This window comes from Camelus bactrianus, chromosome 25, assembly GCF_048773025.1.
Source record: "Camelus bactrianus isolate YW-2024 breed Bactrian camel chromosome 25, ASM4877302v1, whole genome shotgun sequence".
NCBI lineage: Eukaryota > Metazoa > Chordata > Mammalia > Artiodactyla > Camelidae > Camelus > Camelus bactrianus.
The window spans coordinates 22,084,526-22,108,702 of NC_133563.1; the positions used below are offsets into that span (position 1 = coordinate 22,084,526).

General features: G+C 43.9%; 1 protein-coding gene across 3 annotated transcripts in view; it reads right to left on the reverse strand.

The window, feature by feature from the left end:
- The window catches only part of SAMD12 (sterile alpha motif domain containing 12), a 375,863-nt gene that overhangs the window by 322,720 nt on the left and 28,966 nt on the right, over positions 1-24,177 (reverse strand). For all 3 annotated transcript variants that reach the window (XM_045508474.2, XM_010972582.3, XM_045508473.2), the window contains exon 2: positions 16,891-17,069. In XM_045508474.2, the coding sequence (XP_045364430.1) occupies positions 16,891-17,069 (179 nt within the window). The remainder of the gene's footprint in view (positions 1-16,890; positions 17,070-24,177) is intronic.

Here is a 24,177-nt window from a genome sequence, read left to right on the forward strand (position 1 = left end):
TCATGTGGATGTACAGCATTCCTAAAAAGAAGTACCTTTCTTAAAAATTACAAGAAGGATGAGAAACGCATTGCCATCTAATATAAAAGACATGAAATTACAAGATGGATGAGAAATGGGTTTGACTGCTGTCTAATATAAAAGACATGAGATTTTTTTTTCCTCCTTGATTTTTATGTCAAAGGCTTATAAGCTGCAAAAGAAGGGATGCAGCCTTCCCTCCACGTTCCTTTTGATGTAATTGCGGTAGGTCCCCGGGGAACTGTCCAGCAGGCAGCCGAAAATGAAGGAAGCTGCCTCAGGAGAGGAGTCAGGCCTGAGATCAGGGTCTGACTGTCATCTGCAGACACTGCCGAGGGGGACATGATAAGAAAGACCAGAAAAGGGCTGATGACAGTTTTGGAAATCACTATATTTGAGGAATAAAGTTAAAAAGTAAAAATTAAGAAAGACTGTTTCAATTGTGGCTGTTTTTTAAATATAGAAGATACTGGTACATGTGTTTAGTCAGTAACATTTAATAGAAAGACAAAATCCACCCCTCGCCAAAAAAAAAAAAAAAAAGATAATAGCGAAGGAGCCAGCCATATCCAGAGAACTCAAGAGAGGATGAGTTTAAAACTGAGCAGACTTTCCTAAGTTTGGTGGTGGATTCGCCAGGGTTAAATTTTACTATTAGTCATACATACATATTTTATATGTTACTGTATATTTATCAAATATCATTTTTTAAAAAGAGTGGAAATACATGCAGGAGTCTGGGAATCACTTTAATAGCAACAAGAGCTGCTATTCCTTTTTTAAAAAATATTTTATTAAAAAATTTTTGGGGGTCTAGTTGATTTACAATACTATATAAGTTTCAGGTATACAGCATGATTCATAATTTTTTCAAGATTATATTTCATTTGTGGTCATTATGAAATATTGGCTATATTCTCTGTGCTGTACAGTCTATCCTTTGTAGCTTACTTGATTTATACATGTTAGTTTTTATCTCTTAATCCCCTACTCCTATTGTGCCCCTCCCCACTGGTAACCACTAGTTTGTTCTCTGTGTCTGTGAGTCTGCTTTTTTGTTACAGTCACTATTTTATTTTTTAGATTCCATGTATAAGTAAGTGATAACATACTGTATTTATCTTTCTCTGTCTGACTTATTTCACTCAGTATAAGACCCTCCAAGTACATCCATGTTGTTGAAAATTTTCATTCCATTCTCATCAGTAGCCATCACCATTCATGCCCAGAGTATAAAGCTGAAGGCAATTTCCTGCCCTGCTCCGCCTAACATCTCCTAGGAGTTGATCTTCTCCACAAAGAAGGTGGAGAAACCCTTAAAATGCTGAAAGTAACCAACCACAATACAACCTGAATTTTCTCACACTTTTCTTCCCTGAGCAAAAATCTAAGAAATGCTCTGTGAACAGAGAAAGCTTCTTCCCCATAAACAGTTGGATTAAGTACTGAATAAAGTCCCAGGAAAGAAAAGCCATGATGGAGTGATAAACCGAGTGCAAAAAATCCAACTCCTACTTGCATCTCTGTAACTAACTTCTTGCAGGCTTCTGCCAAGTCACCCCTTTATCTTTGCCCATCAATTTTCTCACCATTAAAACGAGAAGGCTGGACGAGAGGATTCCTCACGCCCATGCTGATTATAACCACTCCTTCCCCCTATATTGTCTGGATTTTCCATCAGGGCACACACACCTTCTGCTTCCTGAGAAGAAGCTGCAAATCTTAGGGTTCCACTGGGGACCATCCTCCAAAAAGTGGCAGAGCTGGCTAGAAACTGCCATGACTCACAGAAGAGCAATAATAAGCACTGCTGTAAATAACTTCATGGCCCTAAACCCCAGGTGTTGCCGGTAGATATTAGCCAAGTGAGCCCAAGAGGGGAAGGGGTCATTCAAGGAGAAGCACTTGTGTCTCAGGGTCATGTGTAAATGGTAAGAGACAGAGCCCATATTTGCATTCTGGAGGGAAAAAGAGGTTGGCGTCTCCGAAACAGAATAATTGTTTAAGGGGATTAAACCACACACACTGCACTGAAAAAAAACATTCATCTCTAAGTTAAGCCCAACAATTCAGACCGGTAGCAAGTGCTGAGCATTTAGTGATACTTTCTAGGAAAGCATGATAGAAAGGAAATCACAGCACCGAGATGAGATGAAAACAGTGGCTAACTGCTGTCAGTTATTTACAAACACACACCAGGGCACTGGGGAGACGTGCCCCATATGTCCTGATACTGGTAACAATCCCTGAGACCCAAGGAAAAGCTTTAACGTCTTCCAACAGCAGTTTAATTTTAGCTCAGAATGAAAGGGGCGCTGAGAGTCTTCTGTTAAGAGGAAAGTCATGATGATCCTGACTTTAGAGTATTAACAAGGCACCCCTGCCTGTGTCAAGGGATGCACTTGGCTTGAAGTTTAACAAGATGCCTGCCCATGAAAAGCTTAGGTTTCGAGCGAACATTACTGCATCGTTTCCAGATGTCACCTGGGTTAAACTGGTTAGGCTAAGCTTATGCTGGCTGCAGTGACATTCCTGAAACTCTGGGGACACAGTGAAAGTTTATCTCTTGCTTATACAAAGTCAGCTCCAAGTCAGCTCCTGGGCAGTTGTCCCCTACATGGTGACTTGGTGATCACAGTTCCTTTGGCTGTGTGCTCTGCCATCTGAACATGCTGCACCACACTCCCCAAAAGGGAAGAGGGAGTTGCAAGTCTGTACCAGGGTGTTTGCTGCCCTAGCCCGTTAGGGAAGCTGTCTCTTTCCCTCACCGGCCATTGTCTAGAAGATGGTCCTCAGGGAGACTGGGAAGTACCAGGAGAAGTGGATGTTGGTGAACACAGGCAGTACTAATAAAAAGCAGACCCACTCTCACATCCCTACGGAAAGTTAATCAGCCTTAAAAGGTTAAAAACCATCCGCTGCTTATCCCCAACAACCCTGCTCCTCCCCTCTTCCAACTGGCCATGCAGCACTGGTCTCTTTGCACCCGATGTGTGAAACAGGAAACAGGAGGTAAGCATGATTGTGGGTGGGGGAGGTACAAAAAATTAAGCGGAAAAGAAAAATGTTAGGATGAGCTATTTCTAGTGCTTTCATGCTCTGCCATCACCCTTCAAACTGAACAGTCTAGCCTTTCCGCCTGAAGCTCAGTGATAACAAGGCAAAGATAACAGAGCAGCAGCAGAGGCAGGAGAACCAAAGAGATTTCAACTCCTGGAGGTAAGGACCATTGAAAAATCTCTTGGTTTCTACATACTTTGTCCCCACCTCCCAAAACAGACATATACGCAGTGTGTCAGATGGGATTCCCTCGTCTATAGCTGTAGCTGAAACCTCCCTTTGAAACCTGGATTTGCAAGTTTAATGGCTTACTTGACACTTCCTCTTGGATGTAACCCAGAAACCATAAAATATGGTCCTAATGAAACTTCTGATTTCACCCCAAAGCTTCTCCTATTAACATCCCTGCCTTGCCATCTTCTCCCGTCTTACTAAATAACATCAATGTCCAGTTAGCCGCTCAAACCGGAAACTTAGGAGTCATCCCTGATTCTTCCTTTTGCTTCATAGGTTACACCTGGTCACACCTTACCACTACTAACTTCAAAATCAACTTCAAGTTGGCCCACTTCTCTCCATTTCTGTTGGCATCACCCTGGTCCAAGACCCCATCTCTCAACTACAACTCCAGTAGCCACTGCCTAGTCTGCTTCTTTCTCCTCTTGCTAGCTTCTAACCAACCCTCGGAGGAGCAGCTAGCGTCTTCTTTGTCAGCCTCTCCGCATCTCAAGCTCTTCATTGGTTTCTCCGTTGCACTGGGTGTAAAGTTCAGGCAAAACCCACAGGATCTCTCCAACATCTTCCTGAGGCACTTGAGCACCTGCCACACTGGTCTGTTTCTCCTCCTCAGCACCAGACGCTCTTCCCCACTTCGGCGTCCTTGTACATGCCGACCCAGGTCCAGCAAGTGTTCTTGGTGCCATCTTTTGGCAAGGCTGCTCCTAACATTTCAGTTTTCATTTCAGAAAACACCCTTCCTCCCGTTTCCCTTCCCTCCACCTACCCCGTGTCTTTATCTTCCATCTCAGTTTCTCAGACCTCAGTTGGTTTCCTTCCAAACATGTATGAGAATATGCATCCTCGTACTTTGAGATCCAGTTCCCACTTGTGTCTTTTTCAATTTAGTGTCACCAGAGAAGGGGTCTAACAGATACTTTGAATGTAGACTATGTGCATTTTAAGGAGATAAAATGTCATCCTCACTAAACAAGAGAGGGTTAACTATACATTTCATACTAGGTCAGTGTCCTGTACACTGAGGGTCACCAACTCAACTCCCAGCAGGAGACACCGTGAGTGAAGAGGGCCGGGCCCAGACAGGACCAGAGTGGAGAGACAGCTCGACTAAACGGGGCGGCTGCTGGTAACTCCAGCTGGTATAAATTGAGGCTTATCATTTCCAGATTTTTTTTTTCCATTTTTCAAGAGAAGTGGGAAATCTGGAGCATTTAAATAAAGAACTTCAGGGTTTTTCCACCGCTGAAGATTAATTTCGACTTTAACTTCGTGTGGGCAAACAAAACTTGTTGGTAGACCCAATATGGCTTCAGACAGCCAATTTGAAACCTCTGCTGGAAAAAAAAAAAGGTGTTTTCTCTATCTTGCCAAAATATTTTCTGAGGATAATGATGATATTAAGAACAACAATAAAGGGAAACTTAACACTGTGCTGACTTTAAGCCAGGAGCAGTTTTAAGCACTTGATTCCAATGATACCAACAACCATTCAGTGAAGCAGGTACTATGAGTATCCTTACTGGACAGATACAGGCATGGAGGCAGAGAGAGGACAAGAAACCAGCCCCAGGTGATGCAGACAGTAAGAAGAAGGGTAGGAGAGGGATTCGACCCCAGGTCCCAGAGCCTGGGCTCTTCACTACACCATGTCAAAGCCATCAAAATAGTGAGATCACACATCTTCTATCAAAACGTTCTGCCCGATGACAAATTCAAGCTTTGTGCCTTTCTCTCTTCTGTTTGTTACAGTTCTGGCCACCTCTAAGAAGTTACTACTATCCCAGGCATGCATAGGGTTAACCCTTCTTGCTCTACTTAGTACAATATGAGAAAAGGTTGGTATCAGATTTCTTCCAAAAAAAAAACCAAAAACAGATTTACACAACGTGCGTTAGACATGAGAACACTTAGGAGCTAAACTGCTTAATTATATAAACAACAGGTAGGCAGTGAAGTTCAGCTCTGGTTGTGGTGTTTGGTCAAAATTCTGTTAGGATTTGGCTTCAGCCTTGGTTTGTTGGCAGGCCGAGCAGCTGAGGGCCATTTCCACTCTATTTTTGGCAATCTTGACCTTGTGAGCAATCAGTGATCGTTTGATCCTGTAGGTTACTTACCTATCTGATCATCGCTGCACTGTTGGTAACAAATGGAGATGCTCTTTGGATTTTCTATTGCTGTGTGAAAATTCCCTTTCAATAAAAGTAGGCATTTTACTTCTAACTTCGAAAATGATGTTCTCCTGGTTTATTTTTATATGAAAAGTTTATCAGCCAGGTGAAAATTAAATGCACGCTGATTACAAGAATTCATTTAAATGACAAGTAAGTGTGCCCCTATGACATCCCATGCATGGATACGAGTCCAGGAATGTATCACAAAACAAAACAGGCCCCTGCCCTCACAGAACTTACACTCTGGTAGGTGACATAAAATAATACACATAATAAATAAGGAGATGATAGACTGTTTCAGAAAGTGATGAGTACCTTGGGTGGGGGGGGGTGGGAATCACGGAAAAGAGCCAGGGCATCAGAGGCAGACGGAAAGGGGCCGTTACTTAAATAGAACAGCCCAGTATGCCTCACTGAGGAGGTTATGCTGGAGCAAAGATTTGAAGGAGATGAAGGAGTGAATCCTGTGCATCCTGAGGAAAAGAAATTGCAGGCAGGGGGAACAGCTGGTACAAGGGCTCTGAGGTGGGAAGGTAGCTGGTTTAAACCAGGAGCAGCCTGAGTGTGGAAGAGAGCAGATGACATGAGTGACTTGCCAAAGAGCAGATCGTGGTTGGGCCCCGAGAGGACTCTGGCTTTTAACTTGAGGACAATGGGGAGTGATCAGAGGAGTTTGAGCAGAGAAACAATATGATCTGACTCACACGTTAGCAAGATCATTCTGGCGGCTGAATTGAAAAATCACGTTTTACAATGAATATTGGGAAAACATCTTTACAGAAAGAAAACCACATGGACAGCAACAAAATTAAGCTTGATCTGGAGAATTTTTAAAGAGCATCTTCTTTATATATAGCCCAAAGCTTGAGTTTATGGGATTATTTCAACAAAATTGCCTCAGGAGTTTCAACCAAGATGGTGAGCCTACGAACTGACGTCTTTATTTCGGTCAGTTATCACTGGAGAGGATGAAAGCTTAATGACTCGGGAGTATCACCATCAGCACGGCCCTGCAGTGGGGGGGGGGGGGGCTTGTCAAAAACGTGTGTTACTCCTCCACTGGCCTCAGTTGAAAGAGTGTATTTTCAGTATCATAAACGTGCAATATATAAACCACAGGAGCTGACAGCTCAGAAATTACTGTACCACTGCACTATAAATGCCAATTGTAAAAAAAAAAAAATCTCCTTGGTATAATTTTAATTAAGTTGTAATAAATAGGTATTCTTAGTAATATTTCAGGTTTATTCTTGTATGCCAGACACTCATTCCACAATGATGATATTCAACTTCAGCCAAGTAGTAATTTAACACTCAGCCATTTGGCCAAAATGCGTATTTGGTATGTATTCTAGACTGAACGTTTGTGGCCCCTCCCGAAGTCATAGGCTGAAGCACTAACCCCAGCCCTCCCCCCCCACCCCCACCAATGTGATGGTATTTGGAAATAGGGCCTTTGGGAAGAAATTAGGTTTAGATGAGGTCGTGAGGGTAGGGCCCCAGGATGGGATCAGTGTCCTTTTAAGAAGGGGAAGAGATCCAGAGCTCACTTTTTCTCCCACATGTGAGGACACAGCCAGAAGGCTTCCATCGGCAAGTCAGGAAGAGGACCCTCACCAGGAACCAGACTGGCTGGCACCTTGATCTCGGACGGCAGCCTCCAGGACTGTGAGAAACACGTGTCTATCACTGAGGTTCCCTGGTCTACGGTATTTTGTTGTTAACAGCCCAAGCAGATCATACCAGTAGACGTGTAAGGTCACATGTAAAAGCAACATTGGAAAACTATTTCTAATTCATAAGCCCCTGGCCATGACGTTTTAGGTGTTACTTGGTACCTGGTGGTCTGGTTTTGAACTCAAGTCAGGAGTTCCTAATCATTTAAGGAGAAGCTTCTGCTTTCTATTTCCCTTAAGTCTTGACTTCAAGGAAATGGGGTAGAAATGAGGGGAGCTGGCTGATGCCTACACTGAGGACCCTGAAGAGAGCTGTGGGCGGGGGTGAAGGCACCTCGCTGTCTGAAATCTTGGCCAACCCTGGAGGTAGCAGAGAGATAACTAGTCCTGATCTGGAGGCTGAAGACCCTTGAACTAGGTGAAGTTCTGAATGCCTACCCCAGACTGCAGACAGGTACTTGCCTAGGCTTAGGGAAGACCTAGACTTTGAGGATGAAGGGCAACAGAGCAGCTATGGAAGTATCCCTTGCTCATCCTGTGGACAATGTCTACGTGCACCCACCATCCAGAAAAGCACTCCCTGACGCTGACAACTGTTGCAGGATCCAGAAAGATTTATCCCCCTGCTCACTGGTAGAGAGGCTAAAGAAAATGAGGTAACTATGATGCAAAAGACAGGAAGACCCAGGGGCAAGGGGATTCCAGGTTACATCAACTCAAATTTATTTCATTTACCAAAAGTATTCTTTATGATGCACTGGACACTGACTGCAGCCAGCAGGCATTGATGTCATGGCACTGAATGAGACAGACAAGATCCCTGCTCTCGAGGAGTTTAAGTTTTACTGGAGAGACAGGAAATAAACAGGACGATTTCAGTTAGGAAGAAGCTCTGTGAAGGACACAGTGATGTCAGAGAGAGTGACTGAGGGGCTAATTCAGTTAGAGTGGGCAGGCCTCTCTGCAAAGGGACATTTGAGCTGAGACCTAAGTGACAAGGAACCAGTGGTACAACGATCAAGGGGGCAAACATCATAGGCAGACAGGATGGCAAGTACCAACGCTCTCAGGAGTGACCTTGAAGTATTCAAGAAACAGAAAGACAAGGACGTCTGGAGCCCAGACAACCAGAGGAAAGCCTGATAGGAGGTAAGACTGGAGAGGCCACGCACAGCCCAAATGTCTTAGGTTCTTACCATGGGAATGAGTCTGGATTTTTACTTTAAGTGCTCGGAGAAGCCATCAAGGAAGCTACGCAGGTGTGTGGTGTCCCCTGATTCAAGACTGCTGTGTGGAGCACAGGCCACAGGAGGACAGGGGTGAAGTGGAGGCCAGTTAAGAGACGGTGAGGAAGATGCATGTGGTGGCAGTGCAGGTGGCACATGCATGGACTTCAGCGCCGGTCAGAGGGACAGAATGAGCCAACATGATGTGCTGACGACTAATCCATCTCTGAACAACAGAACTGCCTGTGCCATTTGCTTTTTTTTTTTTAATATAACGGGATACTCTATTTTTTCAAGTTAATCATTATTACAAAATCTCTTTCACAATGTATGAGTGGTATCAGGGCAGTTTTAAATGATTTATTACTTATTACAATGTTTTTTCCCTTCACAACTATTTACTTCTGGCAGCTTCTATCCAAATAGAACATAAGCTGCCGCCATTTGTGTATTTATAGAGAAGAAAGAAGAAAACACAGGATGTTTTTAAAAAATGATTAAAAGTACCCATTCCACCTCCCACCCTCTCCCAACAGCTCTCTGTAATCCCGGGTGTGCAGTATCTAAAGCTGAGCTGTCCAGCGCCTCCCATTGCCTTGGGCACACCGAGACGATGTGGAGCTGTGAAGACATACATCTAAATCACAGATGTACCAAGTAACCATCTCAATGAAACACCTGGAATTCCTCAAAGTCATGTGAGACAGCAAAACCCACCATGTAGAGCCATTGGCCATCTGGCCCTTTACAGGAGAAGTCTGTAAACCCCTGTTCTAAACCACCACCTGAGTCCAAGTAGTCCAATAGCAACTATGATATAGAATATCAGGGAAAGCCAAGATATACTTGAAAGTCTTATTAAATAATGTGCATTTTGTAAAGATGTCTCAGCATCTATGTGTGTAGGCAGTGGGAAAGAGGGTAACACTGTATCTGCTTAGAGATGATGTGTGTCTGTTGAACCACCGTGGCCCTCACCAGGCATGAGCTTCAGGCCTCTAGCTATGGGTGCAGGCAGAGGCCAAGCCCTGCTTCCTTCCACCACCTTCTGCTGTGCACCTTACTGGGCCTCAAGCTTCTCTCTCGAAGTCCTACTTTATCTGCTTCTTGAGTGCTTCACTCGGTTGAGTTGATCAGGGCTCTTAGATGCCTCTAGGCTTTTCCAACGTCACTAATCAAAAACTGGGTGTCTTCTCAACCCAACTACAGAACACGGTCACTGTTGTCATGTGTGCCACCTCTGTCTCTCACTCAGGTACGAATTATGCATTTGCCCTTATATAGATGCATAGAATTCTGCAATAGCTCAATCAATTCTGACTGTTATGACCCTTTCACTGCCGCCACAGTCAATAGGCTTACATATTGATCTCCAGAGTTTCAGGCTGGAGAAGAAAAGCATTTGGGCAGCATGCTACCAGACAAGCCATCCCTACAACTCAAATGCCCTTTTCTCGCAGAGGCCTGTCTTTGCTGCATGAAAACTGTCCATGAACTATAACTGGGCTCTGATCCACCCACTGGTAGGAGCTCCAGCTCCCCTGAATGCCAACTGCCCATTCTGAATCCTCAAATGGCAAACACTACTGTCCTGGACACAAGAAAAGTAACATTAACCAAATGGCTGCAAGCACTTGTTGTTCTGTATAGATTTGTCAGCACAACAGAATGGAAAATACTGGCCATGCGTCAGAATGACTGGGTTTCAGGATTGACCATGCCATTACCAGCCTCAAGACTTTTGGGGCTGCCATTGAATCTCATCCTGACCTATAAATTAGGTGGTCAGGTGCTCCTTAAGGTTCCTTTTTTGCTGACTATACTACAGAACTATGACTCAAATACACATTCTATTGTCACACTTTGCAGAGCTCAACGCTTTAGTAATAAAAGCTTACCCTTTCAAATATGGGCTAACTGTAGCTTCTCCTGAGCCCTTGCCAAGTGCCCAGTGTATATGTGGTGGCGCCCTGGAACTCACATAACACAGTCATTCTGGCTTGTTTCTCTTGGTCTGACTCCTGACAATGCTTAAGTAAGCACGTGCTCATTATGTTTCCCATGCATTATGTCCTTTCGTATCACTGGTGACATTATATCAGGCTGGCAGCTTCTTTTGGAGACACTCTTGCTCCCCGAGCCAAGAAATAAAGATAGCCAAGAATTAGATCATTCTCTTCCCAAATTGCTACAGACCTTCTCAGAGGCAGCTGAGCAACGAAATTTGATCAAGGTTAAGAACAATCCACCCTTCATCCTTAACCCAAGTCAACATTCTCTGAGCTTTCTGTTTCAATCCCAGATTACTGCTTCCTGCTCACTGTTAACGAATGTCCACCACACGCCCTCTAAGTCAACTCTCATTTATCCACCTGCGGCTTATCCAAAGCATCAGGATTTCTCCTCCTCCTGCCTCCAGCACCAAATTCCAGGCCAGCTCCTTTAACTCTGCCAGAGAAAGACAAACTAAATCTAATATTAGCCTAATGAGAAAAGGCTATCTGCTGCCAAAGACTCACATAACGCATCCCAAAGCCAAATGTAGGCAATTACCCACTGTTTCAGATGCTGGCACTGCTTCCCCTTTATATAATACAGCAGTCAAGATCTGCCGTGCTTCTATCCAAGGACTAAAAACTACGTGCAGCGTTTTAGCCTCTTCTTTTGCCTGGCTGGCCAGGTTCTCAGTATACCAGATTATATTTTCTTTTCAAATAAATAAATCATTCGTGCACTTAAGGGAATAAAAAAAATCCTGGTTTTAGAGTCATTACACTTAGATTTGAATTTCATCTTCCTCCAACTGTGAGCCAGAAACTAGGTTTTGGCAAGTCATTCAGATTCTTCGTTTTCTCAGCTGCAAAACAGAGGATTTTATAAATAAAAAAGATGGGGGGTGGGCAGTCATGCATATACGAGGGATACACGAGAAGAAGCCACCAAGACTCTTGATTGTTACTCTGATTCACCACTTTACAGGCTCTGGTGAATTAGCACTGTTGGCAGGAAAGAAAAATAGATATTAACCTTACGAAATCCTGATTTTATAGGCATGAAAATACAGGGTTAGTTTCCTTGTAGCACCTAGAAAAATCAAGTCTAGAACAAGTTTCCAACTTCCCAAAGCTGTGTTCAGGCCACTTGTGAGGACACATTCCAGAATTCCAAGATGCGGAGCAGCCAGGATACTGCCTGTGGATGGGCTGCTCTCAGTCCACAGCCCGAGTTGCCATGGAAACTCAAATTCCAACCATCAGAGCATTCAGGATTATCACTTTCAAAACCGACTCCTCTTTCTACATTTTTCTTATGATTGAAGCACATGTCCCCCCCAGGCCCAGGGACAAAGGTCAGAGAGAACGTTCACACAATTCCATTTTTTTCATCTTACTCCTATACCCAGAGAACTTCAATGGCTTCCACAGATCAGAGCAGCACCGCCCAACAGAACTTTTTGTGATGTTCTATGTCTGTGCTATCCAAAACAGTAGTCCCTGGACACAAGCAGACCACCTGAAATTAAGCCAATATGACCAAGGAAATGATTTTTTTTCATTTTATTCATTTTTAATAGATTTAAATCACCACATATGACTAGTGGCTACCATATTGGATGGCACAAACAGAAAATAAATCCATACTTCTAGCATTCAAGTCCCACAGGACTTGGCCCCAACCTGCTGTTTCAACCTGTTTCTACCATGCAAACTCTGACTCAAAGAGACTGTTGCTGAGGGCACCTGAGGATGTCTGCTGCTACACCTTGCCAAGACAGCCAAGACGTCATTGCTGAGGGCACCTTCCATTCTCACTGCTGAGTATTTGAATGTTACCCATATCTCACAACACAGGGGAATGTCTTCCTCTACTAGCGCACCACAGCCTCTCTGGCAGCCCATCCTTCTGTCCCGGGAAGAAAGTATTCATTAACCTCAGGTCTGTCTGCGAAGGACCTCAGTCGCTCACAGGGCTGCTTCCTTGAGGCAGGACCTGTGAGTTGGCCTTGGGCCCACATGTCTAGAATGGTGAAAAGAGTGGTGAGGCAAAGAGGCTGTGCCTTCTCTGTGTCAAGGAGACTCATCCCCACCTTGGCTCTCACCTGCGGCAGCGGTATGTGCCCCTGTGTGGCGGAGGGAGCAAAAGAAGCTGTGTACCTTCCTAACTTCCGGACCTCATGATGAGATGAAACGCTACACCTACTAGCTCTCTTGCCTAACATCCACCCGTAAAGCTAAGTCAACATGGTTTTCGCCTTCTGAACTTGTAACTGCAGCTGTGCTGTGGCATGCACGCTCTCTGGATTCCCAAGTCCTCACTGGCATTGAGGACTCATGGTGGTAAACATCTTCTGCGGATCCACAGTTCAACTGTATCTTTTTTTTTTTTTTCAACTAGACTCTATGGTACCTAATAAGGCTTAAAAGTGAGCTTCATTCTCTATTGATGTCTCTTTGATCTAAAAGAGCTGAAGGCAACTTTGGCACAGATAACCTCTTCTGGAATTAGGGCCCTAGTCTTTTGAGTAATGGTGCCAAGGGTGCCCAACTCACATTTAAGATAAAGAAGCTAAAAGGACGATTCTCTTTCCCCTAGAATATGTAGAGATAGAGATAGGTCTTAATCATGAAAGCAATATAAATGTCAGGGTCAAGATGGTAGATTAAGCTTATGCTATACAATCATCTCTCAGGCTCTAGTAACTTAAAGACACTAGAAACTTAAAGATATATTTTTAGATTTATATAAGGCCTACCTTGAAATCAAGGAAGAGAAATGTCTAGGTGCCAGAAACCCACAGCAGTGAGGAGGCATGAAGCTCACCGCGCCTGCTGGGGATCTGCAACAGGGATTGGTTTCCAAGCCCAACATGGCCAGACCCCAAAGCAGCAGAGCCCACAGGTGTGACAGCGAACTGGAACCACGTTCCTGTGTGAAGCCTGCAGACAGCCAGGTGCTCATGGGCGGGTATGATTTGCACAGTCAATCAGTAGCGAAGGGAACATCAAATTAAAACATAATTTAACACCTGGTCAAAGCCGTTACAGCCCCAAAAGTTCAGGAAGAGACCAACACAAAAGCACCTCATCAGTGCTCGATTCAGCAGCACACAGACTGAAAAAGCACCTCATCAGACAGCCTCCACAACCCAGCGCACACACAGTCCCCAAGATAACTCTCTCCTTTGGCAAATAACCAGCAAGAGTAAGAAGCCTCGGGAGGAAGGACAGCACCCTCAAAGGCAGAGTACTGACTCAACAAACAGGAAACGTCATGGCTGAGTTGCTAAAGTTAATGGGGCAATCTGAAAAGGGCTTTAAAATAAATACGCTTAAAAAAACCCAAAAAACCTCAAACAAGACAGAAGTGGAGAAAGAGAAAGTTTTCCCCATAGTCTCAACTCCATGTATAAACTGCTGCTCGGAGGGTGGAATGACCTCTTCCAGACTCGATAATGTCCTTTTTATAGAGAAAAGACATTTTTTATGAAAATGGGAACATGCTATACACACTGTGCAGGAACCTGCCCTTCTCCTCATCCTCCCTCCTCTAAAACAGCATCACACTCCTTTTCCCACATAAGGACTACTATAGACTGAATGTCTGTGTGCCCCTAAATTAGTGTCTAATTCCTAGACTTTGGAGTCTCAAGGCGATGAGGGTGGAGCCCTCATGAGTGGGATTCGTGCCCTTGTGAAAGAGACTCCAGGGAGCTCCCTGGTCCCTTTCCACCAGGGGAGGACAGTGAGATGATGACCATCTATGAACCAGGAAGCAGGTGCTCAGACACTCATCCTGGTGGCACCTTGATCTGGAACTTCCCAGCCTCCAGAACCGTGAGAAATAAATTTCTATTGTTTATAAACCACCTAGTTTCTGGTATCTTGTTTTAGCAGCCCTAACAGACTAAGACAAATACACACTGGTCTCAGTCTCCTTCACCCTTGTAAAGGGAGAATTCTATTCCGTTGCATGAATACAGTTTCTTTAGCCAGTGTCCTGTGAACGGACACTGTTTCATATTACGAACATCGCTGGAGTGACCATTCTCCTGCAGCCATCTTTGCACATCTGGAGGATTATTTCCTGAGGACTGGTTCCTAGAGAGGGAATTACTGGCTCAAAAATTATACACATTTAGAATTTTGCTAACTACTATCAGACTGTCCTCTAGAAAATCTGTACCAATTTATACTACTGAGTGGCTCTAAACGCATGTGTTTCTAGCCAGAGTTTTTTTTTTTTGTTTTTTTTTTTTTAAAAGCTAAGTTTAGAGAAAGTCAAGTTTAGAGAAAGTCAAGTTACCGGAGATTTAATTATTTACCCAAGGAAAGTGATGACTCACAACTCCGATAACCCTCTAAGTGCAGCAGAAGAGCACGTCTGAAGGTGTTTGTACACACACAGAACACGTTCACAATGTCTGTGATGCACACTCTGTGGGGCATGTGATACTGCAAGTCTGCAGTCATCACTCTGTGGTACTTATTTTTACTTTGTCCCCCCAGTAACCACCACTGTCATCCATGAAAAAACAAGTACTTTGAGTGTAACTAAAGTTTCAAGTCTCTCCACTCCTCAACATGATGTCAATGTGAAAACACTCAGAATCCCCTCCCAGCTCCATTTGTTGGCGGGTTTCAAGGTAGATGATCTGGATAAACTCAGATGAATCTGGTTTCCAACTGCCATCTATTCCCGAGGAAAGGTTCCTTCTGGACCACTACATTCCCAGTGAAGCAGGTTCTCGGCAAAGCAAATATGAAGTGATCTAGAGGCAAACGCAAGTGCTACTGATGTGAAAATTCAGGATTTACTACAATGTCACACAGTCCAAGTAACTCAGCAGTCATCAAATCATATCAGATTTGAATCAAACTTCTTATATTACCAATCTGTTTTGCAAATAAGAGAATCTGGACATATTTAAAGTTGAATTAAAATCAGGCAGATGTTAATTGTTTTCTGTTTCTCCACTCTAGTTTTGTATCTTTAAGCATCTCTCGAAAAGATTCTACCCAGACAAGCCATTTATCTTCCCAGTTAAAGAAGACCCTTAAGGCATTCTTTTCCTCACTCTTTCAAGATGCCTGTGTGGCACAACGAGCTGATGGGATTTAGGTATCATCATAGGGACCACTTATTTCCAACTCCTCTCACAAACCGAACGCCAGTGATCAACCAATTTCCTAGGAAGTGCAATTACTCTCAGCTAAAATGTCTAGCACAAGATACCTGTAATAGTTTCTCTGCTGATCATTCCCCATTCCCTACAGTGCACATGTGCGCATGTGCACGCACGCCCAAGCACACACACACTGTCTTAATGTCATCAGTTTTTAATTACCCACAGTAAAGAAGGGAAACAACCATGGTAATTATTCAAAACTGGAGATAAAGCAGAAAAATTCACATTTGATTTTGGAAGGCATTTTTTTTTTTCAGGAGTGGGAGGTGGTTATTGTATGACAGCCAAGTGACCTTTCTACTTAAGGCTTTTCTTGGGTGATGATACAGGTTTGCTTTCTAAGGCACGTATGTATCTATTCAGTTAACAAACGTTTGAAAGGGAATTCCTTTGCAAGAAACGCATGAGAGAGAAACCAAATACCACATGAAAATCAGTTTGCTCAGTTTCCAAGGGGCAAAGTAATATGAGCATCTTCGATACCGAGCCCCTGCAACATGAGCACCTACACCGATTCCAGACAAAACCCCAGGTAGTGCCAGTTCCGTTGTGGGAAACCTTTGGAAGAGGTTGCCCTTACTGAAGGATCATCTATCCTCTTAGTTTATCAGTGAATGCTTTATAACCTACATCTAGGCTAAAGACTAAAAGAACAAAGTATCCTACAACAAAATCAAGCAATTATATCTTGTATTAATTAGGGCCCTGTTTACTACTGTCTACCTCATAGAACTGTTACAGGGACACAATGAGTCAGTGTATCCAGAGTCTTTCAGGCAGTACCTGGAATGTAGGTATATAGTTAATAAAAAGTCAGTTATTATTAATTATCAGCAAAAGTTCCTCATACTCATGCAGACAACTGGGCCTTTTGGAAAATACTTCCCAATACACAGTCTTATTTCATCTGTTCAACCTGATGGGGGAGGTAGGTTTCATGATACCCATTCTACAGATGAAAAATCTGAGGCTTAGAAAGTCCCATCACTTGCCCAACATCAAAATGATAAATCTGAGACTGGCAAACACATCTTCCAGCTTTAAGACCAAGGCACTCTTCTGTGGAGCTCCTTCCACACCACCCTCAGAGCCCCACACTATGAAACTAACTACAAATGTGTCTCAGCTTCACTCTGAAGGGGATGTCGTCAATATTTTCATTTGTTACTACCCGCGATCAAGCAGCAGTGTTCCTTGAACTGAAGATACAACAGTAACTGACGAAAGCACCGTCAGTTCTTTTCTGGGGCTGGACCACAAAATATCAAAGCTGCGGCTTCAGAAGCTCCTCAGCGGACTGGATTATTACCTACCTTAGCCGTCTCAGTTTCTGCCTGCAGTCGCTTGGGGGTTCCCTTTTGGTCAAGCACCTTCTGGAAATTTTTGTTTTTAATGGATTGGGATTCAACACCTTCACCTTCAATCTGCAGTTTGATACCTTCAGCACAGGCAGGATGATCAATGCCCCGTGGATTCAAACCGCAGTGGAGAGCTAGGAAAGAGGAAAAAATATAACTCAGAAAACACATCTTATAAATAAGGCATCCATGAAAGACATCTGACCCAAGTAGGACAAAACAAGGCATCTCCAAGTTGAGAGGTGAGGGTCACAATTACGAGAAATGATTTGGTGAAAAGGGAGCATGGTATGGTGGGAAAGCCTGAGCTTTGAAGTCAGGAAGACTCAGGTACAAACCCAGGAACCATCAGTTCCAAGTTGACTGACTTTGAGCAAATGAAGAATCCCCATGTTACAGATCAGAATACCAAGTCAGGCAACGTGGTTACTGCCTCCCACATATGCAGTCATTTCAACCCTGCAGTTTAGTTTATAATCTCTGCTTCCATTTGGGAAAGTGCTCATTCCTTCCTGCTTCTGAGTCATCTCTATTCTTCAATCATCCACTTAAGTCTACCCTCTTGCAGTCAATCAGCAAGCATTTACTGAGCACTTACTATGTGCTGTTCCTGTGTCAGATCCTGGAAACATGGATTTACATACAACAGACATTAGCTTCAAAGAACTCACAGTCCAACAGAAGAGGCAGAGAAGAGACAAAAGAACTAGTAATTTTAAAACAGTTATAGCTACATGGAAGAGGGGGAAAGATCAGAGGGGAGGGTTTAAGGGAGCCAAGTTTAGTAGCTTCCTATTTTCATTTTACCCTCTACATCCTTTAATGGGGGTACCCCTCACAAATTAAATATCCTCAGAATGGGCTTCAGATTTTGTTTTTCAACATCCCATATACCCATTATCAAAGAAATAGCAGTGAATGTTGTAGGAAACATGGATTCTACCTAGATGACCTCCATGAACCACCAGGTGTATGTGTGCACACGTGCTTATGCACATGCAGCTGGTATGTGTGTTCCGAGGTCTCTGGTGGAGAATTCTCTCATCTCCCTGTGACCCCCAATCCTACTGATGTAGCTAAATTTCCATCCTTATCCCCTTCCCTTTGGCCTCAGAGGATTACTGCCAGAATCTTCAATCCCAGCTCCCTCAAGACCCCACTTCATTGATAACCTCCTTTCACTCAACATCTTCAGTTTCCCCCTTTCTTAGCATTTTTCCCGTTTGACCAACGTCTGTGATTCTAAAATTCTTTCCTTTACTGAGACCCCTTCGAGGGCAGGGTTTCCTTTCCTCTTGACCAGGCTTCTGAAAGAGTGTTTTACACCTGAGAGATGAGGGAAGGCTTCCAGAAGAAGTGAGGTAAGGTGTTTTCCCTCCAGAACAGGCACATCCATTCCCACCACTTCTGATACAATCAACCTGCTGGTGACAAACTTTAAACCCAGCCTAGGAAGGCCTCTTTACTCAACATCCCAATTTTGATGTATCACAGATCTCAAACTTAACATGTTCATACCAAACCTTGGTTGTTCTAATAAAATATTTTCACCTTTTCCAGCCTTCTCCAGACACTCACACACAAACTGAAGAGTCATGCTTGACATCGTCTCTCACTAATTCACAACGTCCCTTCCATCTGTCACCAGAGCCAACAAGCTCTACGTTCAAAATGCTGCTTAAATCCATTGACTTCACTCCATCTCCGCCACTATCACCTTGGTCCACGGTACCTACATCTTTCCCCTAGAATACTGACTTGCCCCACTGCTCTTCTGCACTGGATCCCTGCGATCCTGTTAAAAAATATTTAGGTCGGTTCATGAGACTTTTTCTAGAACTTTCTAATGGCTTCATTGTATACCTAGATCATTCAGAAATCTTTAACATGGCCAATGAGGCCATGCATTATCTGTCCCCTTTCTACCTCTGACTTCAAATCCCACTGCATCATCCCTCATTTACGCCACTTTGACCACACACCTCCCTTTCACCTCCTTGAACACTCCAAGTTCTCTCATGCCTTCTGGATTTTGTATATCATGTTTCTTTGATATATCATTTTCTGAAATTTTCTTTCCCATTCTTCACCTAATTCCTACCCGTCTTTCAGGTTTCAGTTTAAATACCAACTTCTCAGATATGCCTTCCCTCAATCCCCTTCCTCATTCTCCCCACCACCCACCCCTGCCCTCACCGCACAGCAAATCATGTGCCTGGAACTACGGGTAAGTATTAAACAAACGTTGTGCGAATGATCTTAAAAAAACTCACTGTACAAAGGTTCATATGCATGTGACCTTACTATTTATACCACTGGACATAAAAATTATCTGAATTTCTCTTACTCTTTAAGCTTCCTAAAGCAAGGACCAGCCTATTTCATGGTGCATAGGAGGCACTCAACAAGGATTAGTTCCTGCCTCCTCTCTCAGGCTTTGTGGTGGAATTCAGATAATCTTCCTGGAAAACTCTGAGACATACATTCATTTCACAGATATGGGAAATGAGGCTCAAAGGGTTATAGTCATAAGAAGTCATATGGGTGTCTGCTGAAGGTCACAAAGATCACGATTCACTTAGGCTGCAGATGATTTCAAGTTTCAGGTGGACAAGCCCAATACAGATTAAGCAGTAAGGAAAATCAGCTTTCAGGAGAGGAAGCCCACTAATCGTTTAAAAAAAAAAAAAAGAGTCAGCTTAACGGTGCCATCAAAGACCCTTTTTTCTTTTTTTCATCTCTCCATTCTGTTCTCCATAACAACACCTTTATCCTAAACCTGGGTCCCTCATGGCACTAGGGTGATAAGCTTCTGGTTCTCATCTAGCAACAAGACAGCTCATTTAAGCACGGTTCTTTTCCCCCAATCCTCCTCCAAACTGTCATCTTTTCTCCATAGCCTAAAGTGAATCACACACAACCATTGGTGAACTAAAATCCTGTCAGTGGAGAGGGGATGACCCTTAAATCAGCTGACCTCCTGCTAAGGTCAAGTCCCCAAACCACATCGCTGCTATTCAACAAGGCAGGGGCAGAACAGATGCTGGAGAGCCAGCCACAAGCCCCACTCTGGCAGTGGTAGAAAAAGACCACCACCTCTGAGAGCGTGAGACTGCTAACTACTGCTAACATCAGCTCCCTATCTCCAAAGATGAGCCTATTTACAATGAATCTCCAATGAAATATGCAATTGTGATTATTCTAAAAAGCAGTGCTTGTGTAGGGAGATGGGGGATTGGAATGGGATGGATTTAGACACTGAGGAAAAGAAAAATGTATAATTTTGATCTTGCTCCAGCATGATCCCCGGCTGCTTCCGGCCTTGAAATTCACGGCCCCTGCTGTCCTCCACCATCACCTCTCCACCCATCAGACTCTTCCACTTCCTCACCTTTGCTCAGGTTGGTCCATCCTAGAAAGAGGTTCTACTCCACCTGAATCCACCTCCTTCTTGGGGAAGTGAACTACTCAGCCCACCTGTTAGATCAGACCTCTTCTTCAGAAAGCCTACAAGGAGCCTCTGGCTCCCAGAGCAAGAACCCCTTGGCTCCCCTCCCTCCATGCACTTGGTGTCCTGGTGCTTCACCTCCTCGCTGTCTGAGGACGTCTGTCTAATAGATCCGTCTGCCTCGCCGACCACAACTGCAAACTCCGTCTCCACGCCCCAGTCCAGATTCTGGCGCATAATGGACACTCAAGAAACATTTGTTCAGCTGCTGAATGAATCAGCGATCTCTCTTTATACAATCATGCTTTACATCAAAAGGCAACTTTTCTCTGCTAGTAAATACCCGGCATTCAAACTCTTAAGATCCCTCTAAACATGAGGCTGAATATGGCATCAACTTTTATGCATGTTGACTTCCTCATACGAATATTTTAATGCTGCATAGCTGTTCCCTCCCCGCCTGCAAAGCCAGTCATTGATTTTGGTTTTTGTGCTTGGGTTTATTTACTTAAAACTGTTTCTGACAGGCTTTGCTTTGTTTTCCCTGAAATTTCATGTCCCTAATGTTTACAAATCAAGCTGCTTTCAAATGGCCTCTTACAAGCTGTGACCTCCATTTCTTTGTTCGTCGTGTAAAAGGTGCCCCTGTGAGCTTTCTCTTTTCTGTCCTCATCACTACCCTTTCTTGTTTTCACTAGTTATTTACTCAGTTTAATGGGCTCAGCAGCTCACAGGTCAGCTTTGAGACCCTCTTCTTGTTTCCTTGATCTTCACGACCAGTTATGTGCCTTGTGGATTTCCACTTACTGAACTCACACTGCAGGCTGCCTGTGGGCTTTACCTGGAGGGCTGCCACGGCCACTCGAACACTGAAGTTGCTAATATGAGGTTTTAAAATGAGGAGCTGAAGACCAGAGCAGACTTTACAAATGCTGCGCTTTTAAAAAGTCAGAGAAAACTCCTCATACAAATGCACATGGTTTAGCATTGTTTTGAGATGCCAATTCAAAGGCACCCTCTCTTTTTCATGGGCAAAAACCCACTCCCTTAGAAACTAGAATCCCTGTGCACAGCTGGTGGGAGTGTAAAACGGGACAGCTTCTGTAGAAAACGGTATGGCGAGTCCTCCTGAGAATTAAAATTGAATTACCATTTGAGCCAGCTGAAGTAGGGGTTTGGACACATATTTGTCTGTCCATGTTCATAGCAGCATTATTCACAATAGCTAGAAGGTGGAAAGAACCTAAATGTCCTTTGATGGACGAATGGATAAACACAATGTGGTATATACATACTGTAAAATATTATTCTGTCTTAAAAAAGAATGCAATTCTGATACATCCATCCTGCAATAGGCATGAACCTTGAAGACATTATGCAAAGTGAAATAGGCCAGTCCCCAAAGGACAAAAACTGTATGATTCCACTTCTGAGATACTTAAAGTAGTCAGATTCAGAGAGATAGAGAGTGGACCAGTGCTTACCGGGGGCTGGAGGAGAGGGGATGGGGTGCTATTGCCCAGTGTGGCGTTTCATTCTAGGATGATGATGGCGTGCTGGAGGTGGGTAGTGCTGATGGTTGCACAACAGTATGAATACATTTAATGCCACTGAATCACACTCTCAAAAATGGTTCAAGTGATAAATTTTGTTACATATATTGCACAATAAAATTTTAAAACAAGTAACAAAAACAAACCTCTCATTTCAACCCCCTACTGCCTCAAAGTGCAAAGTTCTAAAAATATTTTTATGCAGAGGTTTGAGAGGTCCCCCCTACCCAATAATCTTATTGTGATTTTCAGGCATAACATGTTTTTTGTTTTCTTTTTTAAAAGAGATAATGTAGCTCCATAGTATCAGATTACTTTAAAATTCTCCTGGAAAGGGCATGCTCTCCAAAAAGGGGCCCCAGCCTGACCGGCAGACGAGATGCTTCACTTGCTGGAAGTGAGCCTGGGCCCGCCTGGACCTGACCTCTGAGGGATGCCATTCTGATGGGACTGAGGTCATGGTAACAGACTATGCATCAGTGCCAGGCTTCAATTCATCTCAGAATGATGCGAGCAGAGCCAAGGGATGTGCTGGCATCACAACATTCACTTGTGAGAACAAGTGGATCTTATTTGCCAAGAAGTCACCCAGCTTCCCAGTCCTTTCAATCCCCACCCACGCCACACTCTTCCTGTAGTGAAACAAGGGATGCGGCCTCATTCAAGTTGAATGTCCCTTTATTCTGAACATTGCTGTGAACTGAGATGCTGTAAAAACACTCCCAATGGCATTGCTCTGGCTCCTGCACCAATGGTTTCTAGCATCATGCAGACGCTGCTGGCAGCTCCTGAGATGGTTTGTGCTTCTCTGCTTTGTCAGAATTTACCTTTTCCCATAATATACTCTTCCCTTCCCTTATCTGCATGGATAACCCTTCAGGAAATATTAAATGCTCTTTCTTCTTTCCAGTATGAAGCTATAACTGACTTTGCAGCCATTATATCCTTCTAAACAAAGCTCACAATTCATCTCTTTTTCTTATTAGATTTGTTGTGCGTACAGCATGCACTGTGAGTACCGACCAATGTGTCTGCCTACCCTACAACTAGGAGCCCCACAGAGCGAGTGACTTCTTAATGAGCTGTATCAGCCCAGGGCCCAGCCAAAGGACTCACCTACAGAGCTGCTGAGGCCCTGCTCACAGGATGAGCACAGGTAAGCGGACAGTGATGCAATCCGACTGACTGCCATTCCCTTCTTATGAGGAACTTACATCTTTAATTTCCAAAAGAGCAAATAAAAATAGTATAATTCAAAGATAAGTGAAATCACAGAACCATAGAGCTGTCCTGGAACGGCCGTTTCAGTCGGCTGCTTTCTGCAGAACAGAAACAGTATTCCTCTTCCGTGTAGTTACAAAGACTAAACAGTTGTACGCATGTGGCACCTAATAAATGCTGCTCAATAAGCACATGGCCTTAGCCACACATGTTCTCTAATCCCCATCATCAGCAATCAGAAGGCATTAAAAGATGACATGTCCATTCACAGCCAGTCTGGAAGGGACCAGTAACAGACGGATCCCTTATTCCAAAGGAGAGAGGGCTGGAGAGAAGGCAGGCACTCTGCCGAAGAGGAGAGAGGGGAGGAGAGAACTAAGAACGAGAAGGGCTGGACCTCCCCCATCCCCCCACCCCCGCCCAGAAAAACCAACACACACACACACACACACACACACACTCTTTGTCTGCATAAGTCTGCCTGACAACTACTGTGTGGCCTCCAGAGCTGGGCCTGGAGGACTGCCTGCCCCAGCCAGGTGTTCAGACCACGTGCGGCTGCGTCAGGTCACTGCCCTCCCTGAGCCACATGACGATCTCATTCTGGCTCACTTGTCTACTGAGACCACGTCATCTTTGTGAGATAGTTTAAGGGAACCTCATTCTCTAAAGACTACTTAAGTGTAACAACCACAGCCAAGATTCACCCTTCCTATGCATGATAGCTGGACTAGACAATCTAAACACAGCAGAAATTTAAATAATGCATGACTTACATATTTCAACAACAGGGGAGTGGGGAGAGGCTTTGGACAACCTGTAAGGCACACAAACATTAACTCTTTTTTTCCTTGAAGAGAATACAAAGGTAGACATACTCAGGAGTTCTATGAAGCTTTAGACAGAGGATCCAGGTATCAGACTGAGAAAAGGTGGCCTACAACAGTGACTAGAGTATTTTTTATCCATGAGACTATAAGAAACAGATTTCACACTATGAACCAGTGTCCAAATACATCT